The 15258-nt window shown below is 38.7% G+C and overlaps 1 protein-coding gene across 4 annotated transcripts in view; it reads left to right on the forward strand.

The window, feature by feature from the left end:
• RAI14 (retinoic acid induced 14) overlaps nt 1-15258 on the forward strand; it is a 111288-nt gene that overhangs the window by 85137 nt on the left and 10893 nt on the right. The window contains exons 4-13 of one of the 4 annotated variants that reach the window (XM_039347857.1): nt 1013-1101; nt 2890-2954; nt 4350-4407; nt 5402-5472; nt 7606-7712; nt 9200-9378; nt 10464-10492; nt 11699-11788; nt 12346-12429; nt 13936-13993. In XM_039347857.1, coding sequence (XP_039203791.1) covers nt 1013-1101; nt 2890-2954; nt 4350-4407; nt 5402-5472; nt 7606-7712; nt 9200-9378; nt 10464-10492; nt 11699-11788; nt 12346-12429; nt 13936-13993 — 830 coding nt within the window. Of the gene's footprint in view, nt 1-1012; nt 1102-2889; nt 2955-4349; nt 4408-5401; nt 5473-7605; nt 7713-9199; nt 9379-10463; nt 10493-11698; nt 11789-12345; nt 12430-13932; nt 13994-15258 lie in introns of all 4 variants that reach the window. The other 3 variants (XM_039347856.1, XM_039347859.1, XM_039347858.1) reach the window with 3 other exon arrangements.

The raw sequence follows: 15258 nt of genomic DNA on the forward strand, positions 1-15258 counted from the left end.
ATTCCTTGATTAAGCTTTTGTTTATCTGAGTTGGTAGTTCCTTGATTAATGTATTGTTTACTGCTTGATTGTTTGTCTGGTGTTAATCTTTGTGTTAACCCTTGCTTATCTGGGTGTTGATAGCTAGTTGCGGAGATGTTTTGGTTATATGAACATTTTATTTCAGACTTATATCAATATTCTGCAGAGAATTTTGTATTTCTTTAGTAAAGAGAGGTAAATATCCGTTTCTGTATGATTGCAGAGGTCTATAATCAATGGATCTTTTCAATTGTGATTTTTTGTAATGTTGAAATATCAGGTATTATTTAATGTGCAGTTATATAACTAGGGTCAGAACAGACATTTCACAATCCTAACAACCTGTTTTTTAAAAAGTTTTAACAATAAGTTCTTCTGAAGGCCACCCTTCCCCTTACACTTTTATAGGAATATAATCTTTTTTCTCCCTGTTTGAAAGGATTTAATGTGGAAGACTTTTAACTTGCCCTAGAATTAATTTCCCTTCTTGGCTATAAACAAAGTTGGTGATCTTGACAGATCATTGGAATTAAGTTTCAGATCTTTGTTATACTGAAAATTACCAGCTGATATTTTTTTTTACTGATTTTATTAATGAAACCTTTAGCTGCTTGCCATTATTCCTAAAAGCTTCCAAAAGTGCTTATAATAGGTTAGTTGTATTACAAGTGTTTTTGAGAGGCATCTGCTCTAAGCTTTTTAATTATGATTTTGTATGAGCATCATTCTGATAAGTGGGTCAAACCCAGCCTGGGGAACCTTCCTTGGCTCTGAATTGTGTTGGGTGACCCTGAGGCTTTCAATAATGTCTTGGAGTTTAATTTCCATCTTACTCTGAGCACATTTCCTTGACTTCTTAGAATTAAAGTAGGAGATACGTACATTATTCAAGCAAAGTCATTCAGAGGCAAAGATTGATGTGATCCACCAGAAACATTTTCGTATCACTTATTATGGAACTGACTAGAGACATTATAATTCTTTCTTTCAGCTTCCATCTTGCTGCCTCTAAAGGATATAGCGAATGTCTCAGGCTTATGATTACACATGGCGCAGATGTTACAACTCTGGATGGAACAGGTACTCAAATTATCTGTTTAATATGAAAAGATATGTTTGTGTGTGTGCGTATATGGATGGGCATATTCTCCTGGCATTCTTTGCTTTTGTGGCTCATAGCTACTGTAGAGGCAGAGAGAATGGCTTTGAGGAACAGAAGGAAGAATCAGTGCCAAGACAACAGTTGGATAAAGGAAACCTGAGCCCGGGCCAGAACTGTTATGTATACAAACATCTAAGACAAGCTTTTCTAAGTACACATAAAGAAGCAGGCAGAGACACATTCCGACTTGCAAGATTCTATTACTGTAAATGTACAATAAAATTTACTATAAATTTACAATAAAAGTAGTATTAGACTTTGTTTGATTCCTTAGGTTCCTTAGTCTCGTCTATCTTGAAGGGTTGGCTTCTACCTTCTCTAATGCAGTACCATCCAGGTACATTGGACTACAGTTTCTATCCTTTCTGCCCATCCAGTGGTGGGATTCAGCCGGTTCGCACCACTTTGGCAGAACCGGTAGCTAATTTTTTTGTTGCCCAGGCCCAGAATGGACTTCCAGAAGCAGCATCCACACAGAGAACCGGTTGTTCACATATTTGAATCCCACCACTGCATCCATCCCATGTTATTTAAATACATCTGAATAATCCAAAGTTAAGCAAGTCTGTGGATGGATGCTTTGGACCTATATATGGATGTATGGAGATAAGTTCAACGTTCCCATATCTAGTGCTGCACAGGTAGGTTAGACTAGAGTTCACATTATAGTTAGTTGAACATTTGAATTGCAGCCAACACTTCTGGAGAATGCAGGAATGAGAAAGACTGCCTTGTACTAAAATCATTGTTCTGTTTGAGGTAAATATTTGTATTCGGATTAGTAGCAGCTTTCCAGTATTTCAAATTAGTCTCCCCAGTTGACTTATCCAGAAATGACATAAACTATTTGTTGTTGTTATTACTATTGCATCCTGCTCATGTGTTCTACAACTGTATTCTGTTCTGCCCCACAACCTTATTTTGTTCGTTTTGTTTTGTTTGGGATGTACCACAATTTTTAGGGCTTCGGACCAATTTATTTCTCCTGGATTGATTCTTTCAGTACTGTTTTGTATGATAGGAGAGGCTTGCTCCAGCTCCCATCTGCTAGGAAGTGTCATTTGGCAGAGCTCAGGAGGAGAACTATTTCTGCCATGACACCTACCCATCTTGTGTTGACTGTATGATTTTCTGGTTATGTTGATTTCATAGATATATGTTTTATATGGGTTTTTTGGGTGGCTTTATTATTTTTAATATTGGGAGCCGCCAAGCATCATGTAGTTGAGATAGACAGCAATATACATCTAATGAATAAACTAAATGCAGCTTACTGTGAATGGAATCAACATATCTGTTAGCCAGCCCACATTCTATAAGTACTGAAATCTGAGTGCAAATTTTCTGCAGCCAAATTATAGCCTGCTATTTGGTTTCGCTACTTCAGACTCCCTGAAGCCCATCTCTTTATGACAGATGTATATGTAGCATTTAAGCAGGGCTTATACCAAGTACAAAATGATGAAGCCAAACATCTTTTGTTCTCATTTAAATATAACATGTACTTAATCTTGGAGGTAGGGAAGAGAATATTAGTACATTTGTTGAATATGTCTGTTTCTGCTTATGTCACTCCTATAACTCTGTGAGGGAGATGGAGATTTTTGAATCTAAAGACATGCCCACTTAGTACTTCAAGCTAAGGTTTTGAACAGTATTCATTTCATTTTTAGTGGGCCTGAAATAATTATGAAATATTTGCATAGGGCACAGTGCTTTACACCTTGCGGCCAAGAATAACCATGTTGACTGCATCAAGAGACTTCTTCAGGTAAGATGCTTTATTCCCCGCCCCCCAGCACTTCTGGTTTTCTGATTCAGTGTCAGCCTACATTAACCTTCTCTCTGCAAGTAGCAATTAAAGGGATTGAAGAGTTTGCACAGGGTCCATCTAAATTACTGAATTGTTTTAAGTCCTGGGCTTGTGAGTAGGAGATCCTTAGATTATATAGTTGTTTGCTGCTTTCTCTTTCATCACAGTTTAATGGTGCTTCACTAAGATGCCTGCTCCACAGTTTCTTTTTGCTTGTATGATTCTAGTGGGAACATTTCACATAAAATGCCATATAATTGCATGTACTATGAGTGGTAAATGTTGATCTTTAACATCTGACAAGAATGATTTAATGTCAGGCTAGAGAGTAAGAAGAGCTGCAATTGCCTAAATAAATTGTTTGTTGTGGAAAGTGCTAGATTTGCTAGTTGAAAATAGTGAGTGTCCAGTTTCTTCACAACCACATATGATTCATTGCTTAAGCAATGAATCAAGCTCTTCATTTTTATAATGGAGTAGAAAAATCTTCTTGGCTGGATTCTGGTATAGACCCATGCAATTAGATGTTGGTATCAGATTTCTATATGGTTTTCCACTTCTCCCAAAATGTTACACTACAAAATGAGATGGAGAGAAAGGCGCTCTCTAAAAAAAAAATCCAATATATTGTCCCCTGTGAATGGATTTCAATCCTCTGTCTAATTTTGTAATATCCGCCACCCCTTTCTAATTCAGTAGACTCACCATAGTCTTTAGTCAGCATTTTTGGGTAGGACTGATATACAGGGGGTGTAAAACCACTTAACGAAGTTCAGAATTGACATTGTGCTCAGAAATTAAGCAGGCATGAACTTGGTTAGCCTTCAGATAAGAAATCTTCAGGAAATTCAAGCACTTTAGCCAGTCCAATCTGAAAGCATTCTGGAACAAACCATTTACATTAGAAATAATGTAGACTTCCTAGGAAAACCAAAATCTCTGACAACACCAGTTATCCATTTATTTTTCTTTTGCTGGAAATCTAAAAAAAAAAAAATTTCAGTCAAAGAAATTATTATTAAACATTTAGTAATTTAGTAATTGCTCACATCTATTTTTGACATGTCCTCTCTAAGTTTCAACCAGTCAAAAGCACATTGCTTCACTTCTTGCAGTCTTGCAACCAAGTGGTATTGGATGATCAACTTTGCAAAATGGATTTAATCCCTTTCTAAAAACATTCAGATTAATTTTGTCCTGAACATCTAGTTAATTCTGGATAGCATTCAATAGTTTGATATTAGTTTGATATTCACACAAAAAAACATTTCTCCCATACAGTATTACAATCTTAACTTTCAAAATCCTTTGTGTTCTGTATTTTACTAAGGCTTCTTTTTTCCCATTCTACAGTCCAAATGTCCAGCAGAGAACACAGATAGCTCCGGGAAAACTGCTTTACACTATGCAGGTATTACATTATTGTCTTGCTTCCATTCTATCTAGTACAGTGTTTCTCAACCTTGACAATTTTAAGGCATGTGGACTTCAACTCTCCCTTAAAATTGTCAAGGTTGAGAAACACTGATCTAGTATAATTTGTGCCTTCTACTTAAAGTTCAGTAAGAACTTTGACAAATAAGGAGGGTAAGACTGAGCTGACCACATCAGGTCACTAATTATTTTAATTGCTTTCATTATATTCCCATAATAAAGACACAGTTAAATGGGCTTTGCTAAGTATATTTCCAGTAGTACTTGATGGAGATAGTCCTCACTTAATGACCATTTGTCAAGGACTGAAATAACAATGGTGCTGAAAAGATAATGATATTTATTTATTTATTAATTTATTTATTAAATTTATTAGCCTTTATGGTCCACTTATAATCTTTGCAGTGTCCTTCAGTCACATGAATCACCATTACAGTTGCACTATCCTGGGAAAACACGAGGCTGCTACAGTATGCTAATGTGCTACATGCTCTGAAGCATCCTTTTGACTTCAAACAAGAAGCATTGCATAGCTCTAAAAAAATGAGGGTGTAGCCCATGAAAATGTGATGAATACGTGTTCTAGCCGTTGAACGTGAAAAATATAGTCACCTGGTACAGCTCTACCCTGAAGTGACCTTCTAAAAGGACTTCAAAAAAGACTAGACAATCCATGACCCATTGGATTGTTTCAGAGATCTCTGTTTCAGAGATACTTCTTTACTTAAACAGACAAGCAGAATGACAACAGATTGGCAAAAAAACGGTAGAAATTGGAGCGACTTCACCAAATTTTAATCCCATAGGATTTATAGGTCCCAGATTTTGGACACATTCTTTAAATTACCCCATTTGAGGTATACTGTTTCAAAAATTGTTGTCAGTTGAAGATTGCAAACTGACAAACAGGCGAGTTTTAATAGTATACTGCAGATCTTCTAATTTTACAATTCTTTTTTTCCCTTCTTAAGCTACCTATGGTTACCTTCAAATAACTCAGCACCTGTGTGAACACAAGTGTCCAATTAACATAAAAGATGTGGTATGTAATTATGATCTCATTCACAATTCTTGTATCCTTTTAAGCTTTTAAACATCCTTCAGTTCCTGAAATCTTATTAAAACTTAGTCAGCTATTTTGTTTGGTGTTCCTTATTCTATTATTTTTAATAATTTTGCAGTCCAGTTGAAGATATCCCAATATAGATATTTATAACCACTCAATTTCACTTTCAGATGTGCTGTTATTAATGAGAAAGCATGCAGTAAAAAATGCCATCTGCTATATAAAGTATCAAGTGCTTTTACTTTGATATCTGGTTCTGCACCAGGATCAGAAATTCAGAAGACATAAATGAGAAATGTTCATCTAAGTATTAAAAGAATAACATTGCAATAGTTTCATAATGAGAGGAGGTTTGATGCTGTGTAACAGTGGTGGAGAACCTATGGCACGTGTGCCAGAGGCGGCACTCAGAGCCCTCTCTGTGGGCATGCGTGCCATTTCCCAAGCAGAGTTTGCCAGAGTAGCGAGCACATGGCGTTTGGAAGTGACAAGGCAGGAAGTGAGTGAGCAAGTGGTGTTGGCCCGCCGAGGATGCCCTGGAGATGGCGAGGGACTGGCCCCAGCCACGCTCACCCAGTCTGCCGTGACCACTGCAGCCATGCCCACCCAATGGGCCAAGATCCCCCCCTGGGGCACCACAATGCTGATGCAGCCCTGGCACTTTGCTGTAAATAAGTGGGTTTGGGGTTGCAGTTTGGGCACTTGGTCTCTAAAAGGTTCACCATCACTGCTGGATAACAACTGGCAGTCGTGGGTCATGTTTATTTCCATTTGATTACTATTGCCATTGTAACCTCTTTATTTATGGTAATTTCTGTTTCTTATTCCATGTCTGAGCTATCTAACTTCATTAAACATCTTGGTTCAGTTTTACATTTTCTTACTTGCTTTATGTAAAGCAATCCATTCAACTCCATTCAGAGAAAGAAGGCTGAAAGTAACTTTTGAGCAAAACTGGACTGCCAGTTCTTTCAAAGGTAGCTTTATGCATAACGATCAACAATGATGGCAATCTCACCCAACTTTTCTTTTAGTATTCCTTTCACTTCAATAACTAAGTGGTTGTATTGTTTATTTTCAAGTTATGCACACCAATCCCATGAGCATGAGAGCAGTAGGAGCTGCTTGGGGGTTCTGCTTAGGTTCAGTAGATAACAACACTGGTTAGTACCTGGATGAGAAACTTATTGGATAAGCTCAGGCTAAAAATTATACTCCCCCCTCCCCCATGGTCTACAAAAATAACAGTAAATATACACAGTACCTGAACTGACTGGATATTTCCATGCATATTACTGTAGGATGAGTAATAATTTTATAGCAATAGGTACATTTTGTTACAAGGAAGGTATTTAACACTTGGGTACAAAAGGTCACTGAGATACAGTGAGGGAAAAATTATTTGATCCCCTCAGATCTGGGCGGCAGTAGTAGCAGCAGCCTGGAAAAGGCCTCCGACACCCGGATCCAGCCTCAGGAGGGCCGTGGAAGTGTTCCCGGCCTCAGATCTGGATGGCAGCGGCCTGGAAAAGGCCTCCAATGCCCAGATCCAGCCTCTGAAGGCACATGGAAACATCCCCCAGCTTTGGTTCTGTTCTCTATTGCAGAGAACAGAGGCCAAAAGTACCATGACATCATGTGAGATCAGTAGCGTGAGATCTCGCGCCACTGATGTTGCGTGATCTTGTGTTACTTTAGGCCTCCATTCTCTGTGAACACACTGAAGGCCTGGAGCAGCCAAGAAAGTGAAGGATCTCCATCTTTGCAGGGTGAATATTAAAGACCTAATGCCTAGGGAGACCGGGGGGGGGGGGAATAACCGGGGCGAATGTTGCAGTGCCACTGCGGTTGCTTATAAGAATGAATGACTGCCGTGGTGTGGCAACATTTGTAATTTCAGGACTTGCTTGTAAGCACTAGGGGGCGCTTATTGCATAACTGCGAATACTAACGGAACGTTCGCAACTCAGGGATTACCTCTATTCCGTTGTTTCCAGTTTCTGGGTGTTTCTAATTTCTGTGGTGCATATCTTGTTATAAATGTGTTGATCTATTTGACTTCAATTGAATAATAAATAGGGTATAATTTTTTTTCAATATTTTCTCCAGGAAGGAAATACACCTTTCTTACTTACAGTACAAAATGGCCACTCTGAAGTATGCAAATACCTTCTAGATCATGGGGCAGATGTCAACTCCCGGGACAAAAATGGCAGGTAGGATTAAATGGCATGTTCCCCATTTTCTTTAGCAGTAACTAGCATTCTGTCGGTCCTAGACACTCCATCAGACTATTTTTTCTAGAGTAGGATTGAAATCAAAAGACAAATAGTATATTTTGCATTTGCATAAGAATCAACTTTAAGAGATAAATTCTTATTGTTTCCAAATATTTGTCGAAGTCATTAATCAAGAAGGAAGAAGATCTTACTCTTCTTTTGCTGTGAGAAATATGCTGGTATTCTCTCAGTTTGCCCATTGAAGCTTATCCTGAGACTTCAATGTAATTAAACAGCTTGGCTATAATTATTAGAAGTACATGAAGTAATATATCTTGTTTTATGTAAGGCACAACTTCCCCACTAAAAGTCACAAGAAACATTTTATCATATCCTGTATGACAGTGGTTCTCAACCTGTGGGTCGGACCCCATTTGGAGTCGAACGACCGTTTCACAGGGGTCGCCAAACAAGGCTGTCCGCCATTTTTTTCCCCTTTTCTTTGGCCACGCCCCTGGCACCCGGTGATGTATAAGTGGTTGGGGGTCACCACAACATGGGGAACTGTATTATGGGGTCACGGCATTAGAAAGGTTGAGAACCACTGCTGTATGAGAAATGTTTCAGCTTGTTGCACCCATCCATGTTCTTTCTCTGTAGTTTCTATCATCAGAGGCCAAGTATACAAAGGTACACAGTGCCAAAAATCTATAGACAGAGGATAAAAGTTGTTAGTTGCTGGTAATCATGGCATAATCTCCTGTTTTGGCATGCTTCTAGATACTAGTTGTTGAGACATGTTAATGGGAAGAATTGGTTCTCACTTGCTCTCCTCTGGGTTTCTAAGAGGCATCTCATTGGCCGTTGTGGGAAGAAAATAGATAGATAGTCCTAGATAGATAGGACTTTGCCTGACCTAATAGGCTAATGTCAAAATAAGTTGTGTAATATTAAATATGATTGGTATGGGATCCTGTCCTTTAGGAATATCTTGTCCAGCTGGGCCTGAAATGGGCAACCTTTCCCTGTGTAGATGTATTGAACTACAGTTTTCATTAGCTATACCCAGCGTTTTAGGAGTTGTAGTCCAACACATCAGGAAGGCTCCAAGTTGGAAAAGGATTACATGAGGAAAGCCATACTGCACATTTTTAAACTAAATTCATTCCAAGCAAAAGTCTCCTTCACTTGAACTTGTGACTTCATCCAAGTCAATTTTTTTGGCAACTAAACGGAAATGTTTTGCCATGGTCTTCTTCTGAAAAAGAGTTTGTTTGCTTATTTTGGTTTCCCAGTTTATCCGATAGCAGCCATGAGATTTCCTAGTGATCTTTCATCAAAACCTACAGGGATATAATATAACCTCAGCCTATGCATATCTTGGGCTGCTCTGGAGTGGTATCATATATCTTAAGTTATTCTGGGACAGTATCTCCTTGCCACAGGCTCATGCTCCTCTTCATGGTTGGTCTTAATTTTTGTAGAACTGCTTTGATGCTGGCCTGTGAAGCTGGAAATCTGAACATTGTGGAAACCCTGATCCGAAAAGGGGCAGATATAAATTTGGCAGATGCACTTGGACACAATGCCCTACATTACTCCATGCTTTCCGAAAATACAGGAATTCAGAATCTCCTTCAATCCAAAATGGTTCAAGAGGCTGGTATGTGCACGCTTCTTAAATACTTTCTAAAGTATACAAATAAGGCCATATAAGTAGCATATGCAATCACAGCATTCCATGGTCATGTGACTACCATTTGTGACCTTCTGCTGGCTTCCCAATTGACTACTAGTCAAAGACCAGCATTGAAGGTCACAGATGGCAAACACTTGACCACAGGATGCTGTTTACAATGTTATAATTGCAAGCCAGTTGCCAAACACCCAAATTGTAATCTAATGACTGAAAACAATGGTTACAGATATGAAGATTTTATGTCTAGTGAACATGCTTTGTTATGTACCTTCCCCCTTCCCCTCTCTCTGAAAGATGAGTCTTTCAGTTTTTAATCTGTCTGCCTCTTCCTTCCCTCCCCCCTTTTCTAATTTTTCTGACCCATTCCTCCACCCTGTTGGAGGGGGTTTCCCTCCACTTCCAAATTCAATATTTTGAATATTTAATGGGCCAATTGAAGAGACTTCTTGTTAGATTTTCTTTTTTGTACTGTGCTTTTAAGGCCTGTTTAAGCTGGGGTAACTCTGTATTTGCAGATAAACTTAAGCTATTTAAAAAAAAAAACCCTGAGTCTGTCTAACAAAAGAAAGGATGCTGACTTAGCCATCTTATGTATCTACATATATCTTCTTTGTATACAGTGGAGTGATTAAATGCCATGGAGTATGGTGTGTGTCTAGTGTTATACCTGGATTGCTTCTTCATTCATACTCTCATTGTGCATTATAAAATAGTCAAGACTTGAAAATATAAATATAAGTAGGATTATTTACACATCTGGTGTAAATTAAAGATGTGATTCCAAACAAGTGTCCACGTGATATGGTTAAAAAAAAGTCAAAGAGAACACAATAAAGTTGAAGGTCCATCTGTTGTGTATACCTACCTATTACACCTCTGTAGCTTCCATGTTGACTTTTTTGACCATATCCTATGAGCCCTCATCTCCAAATATGTTCATTTGTATCTCAAGCTATACTGAAATCAAGGAATTGACTAAAATAATGCCAAGCTTAGGATTTTGGTTCATGTATCTCAATTAACTTAAATGCAGTCTTTCTTTTCTATAGATGCCAAGTCACCGATCAAGTCAAAGCAGGTAAAAAAGAAAGAAAAAAGATAGTGGCTTAATAAAGATAAACTTTACATTTAGCATAAATAAATGCCTAAGAATTAAAATTATGATGAAATATTATTTTTAGTTTTATAGAGCTTTTGGAAATTTATCCAAAGTGTGTGTTAAACAATTGTGTGAATCTCCCATCTCTGATTCAAACTGGGATAGTTTCATTGGAACAGCTAAAAGAAGCGGTCTGTGCATTTAATCATCTTTTGCAGCTAGAAGATCCTTATTGTAGATTTTCCACACTGCGAAAGTTTTGTGGAAGACTCAGGATCTGTAGAAGGCATCATGTTGAAGAAGGCTGTTTCAACCTAATTGAACATTTTTGGACCTCCTTGTAATAACATTGGAAAAAGCATGTTCTAATCTCCTTGCACTCAAGCTGGAGAAGAAAGCAGAATGGGAGTTTCATACTTGTTCACACAACAATAAAGTATACTCTACTTGGTTTAATGATGCTTAGAAACCATTTCCATGTAACAAGCCTAAAAGTCTGAAGTAGCTGCTCAAGCTTTATTGGCTTTCAGGGATGTCTTTGGCCAGTTGTAAGAAGTTGCAGGTCCTGTTTCCTTTGGATGTCACGTACAACTTCTAAAGTAGGGCTGGTATCAGTTACACCCAATTGGCTGCAGTTATGAATTATTGCTTTGCTACGTTGAGTTCCTCTGTTCCTATTTTGTGGATTCCAAATTTATGAGAGATTCTGAAAGCAGGTAGATAGAGATGGAAGAAGATTATGGTTGGTGCTGATGATTTTGGCCTGCAGAATGTTTGGTTATATATTTTTCAAAGATACATATAAATGCTAAATGGTCTAAGAGACTCAACAAAAAATGCCTCAGGAACAGGATTGCGAGGATATAGTCTGTCTCTTTTCTGTCGGTCCTGGGACAGACAAGGCAGGGATCAGGAGGTTTGACAAATGACTCAAGGCTGTGAATAGCCTCTGAAAACATGGCTCAGTAGGGAGGGGTCTGCCTTTATTGACTTCAGCAAAATGTACAGAGGCATGAATTAAAAAAGGAAGCAGGATGAGCTCATGCTTAAACATGTGTCATATCCTCACAGCAGTAAGACAAGGCGTGAATGTGTGTGTGTTTTTAATGTCTTTGAATAACTTGTTAACACAATCCTTACTAACAAACTAACAGACCTCCCTTTTCTGGCCTGTGAAACTTCCAGCATGATGAAGTCTCTAAATTAAGTTCAGAAAGAAGTGGAACTCCAAAAAAACGCAAAGCCCCTCCACCTCCTCCCATCAGTCCTATCCAGGTAAACAACCAATCCAGCTTGAATGGGTTGCTATGTATAGAGAGGGAGGGGTGGTGGAGGAATGTCCTGTTGGGAATTGATCTGGTTAAATTTGCTTGGTGTAAATCCCTCTCTCTCTCTCTTTTTAAATATGTGAGTCTCATGTATCATGAGTGAATTCTCATCAGAATAGAAATAGGACGGCCTGTTGTTGGGAAAAAAATACCACATATGAATTGCCACTTTGCAGAGAGAGCTGTTGAGATGGGACAAAAACCTAAGTTTAGATTATGGGAGCTTATAAGAGTGACCTCCAAGACTGTTGGCTTGCCTTTTAACCATCAGTTGAAGTTTGTTCTTAGACACGCATAAGCAGCTTTGCACATGGAAGCCCATGGCATTTTAACAAAAAGTTTAATATTAAACTGAGTAGTTGCTCAGGCGATTGTTTGATTGCATGCCGGCTGCCGACAAACAATGAGGGCTGTGTAGTCCTGCTTATTTCCAACTAACAGAGAATCATGACTTCTGCGAGCAAGAGGAAATTTGTGTCCCTAAAATGCATCCATCTCTTCCAGCTTGCTGACCATTCTTCATCACATGCAACAACTCCAACCCCAGCATCTGGAAAAGACCAGCTCTTTGCCCAACGAGGATCCAAGGTATGCTTTTTTTTTTCGGTCTTGCTTCAAATGAAATATGAACATTGCCCTGTTTGTAGGACAGCCTCTCCTATTGGACTTTCCAAATATATTGGTTGCCTCTAAGAATGAGTTGCATGCTCAGCATATTTGAGGGACACCTGACTGTGGAATGCTGTTGTAGAGGGTTGAGCAATGTGACATAGTATTTAATTAGCTCAAGTTGGGGAGATGTTCACTGTTATGCAAGGTGCATGGACATAAATAGATACAACTAGAGAATTCCAGCTTCTATTAGTCTCTGAAACGTTACCTGTCCATGAAGTTAAATGAGTCACTCAAGATTACTTTTGGGAGGATGGCCAGCGTTGTACCACATCAAATGGCTTAATGGAATTTCCTTCCAAGGGGCACTAATGATAACATCCATGGCACAAATCCAAGTGACTTCACAACATGTGGCTTAGCTAAGAGCAAGGAGCATCTCAGTGTTTTAATCAGCTGACTTTTAAGATTACTTTGGTTAGCATATTTCCTCAGGGAGTGAAAATAAATTTTTTAAAAGTGACCTTTTCTCTAAAATAATGTTGCTTGTTAAGCAATGAATTTTATACTTCCTTCATTTTCTTCTACACTTTTCTTTGCCGATTTTGGTCGTTATTTATTGACAGCACTTCTATCCCAACTTTCTGTACCAAATACCCAAGGTGACTTGTCAAAATCGGAACACAGCAGCTCAAGTACATAAGAACAGCCCGCCCCCCCCCCCATTCACCAATGCAACACCAGTTCCAAGAGCTTCACTGGCTACTGCTTTGCTTCTAGATGCAAATTGGGATGCTGCACCTTTAAAACTCTTAATGGCTCAGGACCTGGATAAGTCTAGTAGGGAGATCTAGTAGGGAGATTACTCTTTGAGTCTCATCTCTGCAGAGTCTTAGCATCAGGGGCTACCAAGATACTGTATGTTTTTTACATTGCTGCCTCCCTCCTTTGGAACTATGTTCTTCCCAATGTCAGATTAGCACCAACCCTGCTTAGCATCTGCTAAATCTGTAAGACCTAACTGTTTTGGAAAGTTTAGGAGTGGTAGAATGATGAATCCCCATCCTGTAGTAGGTGATTAGTTATTAACTGAGAGTTGCTACTCAGCTCGGTGAAAAATGTGAAAGTTATTGTTGTTGTAATAATTGTTTGTTTAGAGTCAATTTATAGTTATTTAATCTTATGATATCGGCATCTAAGCTGCTTAGAGACGTCTGAGACTGAAGTGGTATATCAGCTTAAATAAATAAAACCAGCAACTAAATTATAGTGAACAGTTTATGATATGCAGACATGTATACATGTAGTCAGTCAAATATCTGCCACTTAACCAATTATTGTTGAAAGATGGTTCAAAAGTTACGGTTGTTTATTTCTAGTGGAACATTCCACTTCAAAGATATTTGAGTTTATTAATGGGTAGTTCAGTGGGACTTGGTTCTTGCTTTTAAGCAATCATGGTTTATATTTGTCTTTCAGCAGGAAGATACCAGTGCTATTCTGTCTGATTGCAAAGATGGGATAAGGGAGAGCACTGTAGGTAAGATTGAAGGAAAGATCTGAGGATGATTTCCTCCATCTTCTTCTATTTTAAAAGTTTCCTTCTAAAAACTGAACTCTGAATATTATTATTGTACCTCATGCGCTATGGCCATAGTAGAATTAAAGTTTGCCACTTCTCTGCAAGAAAATACTGTTTGTGCTGACTCATTTTGTCATGACAGCTCCATGGAAGAGATTCCAGTATTTCCTCCTATGCTTTATTGCTTTAAACTGGTTTGGATCCTGAAGTCCCCTGTCTGAATTCCTAAATGTCACTGACTGCGCTCTCCCAACCAGCCTCACAGGACTGTTAAACACTTTTGAGTTTTTAGAAGAAATAATAGGGCAGTGGTGGTGAACCTATGGCATGGGTGCCAGAGGCGGCACTCAGAGCCCTCTCTGTGGGCACGCGCGCCATCGCCCCAGTCCTAGGCCTTCAGCTGGATTTTATAAAACCTTTTCGCTTTAGGCCTCCGCTGCCATGTGCAAAAAAAAAGGTTCAATCAATCAGTCAATTTCAACTTCTCGTGGGGGAAAAAAAAGATCTTGCAAAGTTGGAATTGATTGATTGATCTTTTTAGTCCAACCCAGTCTGCTGTTACCACCGCAGCCATGCCCACCCAATGTGCCACTCCCAATTGGCCACACCCAGCCAATGGGCCACACCCACCTGGCACCCGACGATGCATAAGTGGGGTTTGGGTTGCAGTTTGGGCATTCGGTCTCTAAAAGGTTTGCCATCACTGTAATAGGGGGTGCTGGTATCAAAGTACTAAAATGTTTTGATTTTAATTTATTTTATTTACTTTAAATTAAAATTAAGCAGAATAAATGCCATCATATGATCACTCTCCGTGCATTCATAATTTTCTCCTGTCATAATTTTATGTTATAACTTGGCACCAAATGTTGGAAGAGTTCCAATCTAGCATGCCCACTTTTAGCTTAGCTGCAAATCCACTAACAACCTGTTGTTTTTACCCAAGTTTGCATGTTCTAGATTTTTTTGGCAGTGTCTCAAAGTGTTCATAGATCTCCAGATTCACGTAGTTCATTAAAATACTTTCCAGAAGCCATAGCTGCCAAACAGTTTTATAAATCAGATTTTCATGTGGCATGCCCAAAATTGCCAAAGCTAGTAAATGATAATTGCCGGTTTTCATTTTGAAGGTTTGCTAAATAGAAACTATAGAATTGTAGCCGCTTTGCACATTCAAATCATACACGTGCTTATTTTTTTTCTTGTTCCTTCCCTTTTCTTAT

The sequence above is a fragment of the Crotalus tigris genome, unplaced genomic scaffold (assembly GCF_016545835.1).
Source record: "Crotalus tigris isolate CLP2741 ecotype Arizona unplaced genomic scaffold, ASM1654583v1 scf7180000018103.2265978, whole genome shotgun sequence".
Taxonomy (NCBI): domain Eukaryota; kingdom Metazoa; phylum Chordata; class Lepidosauria; order Squamata; family Viperidae; genus Crotalus; species Crotalus tigris.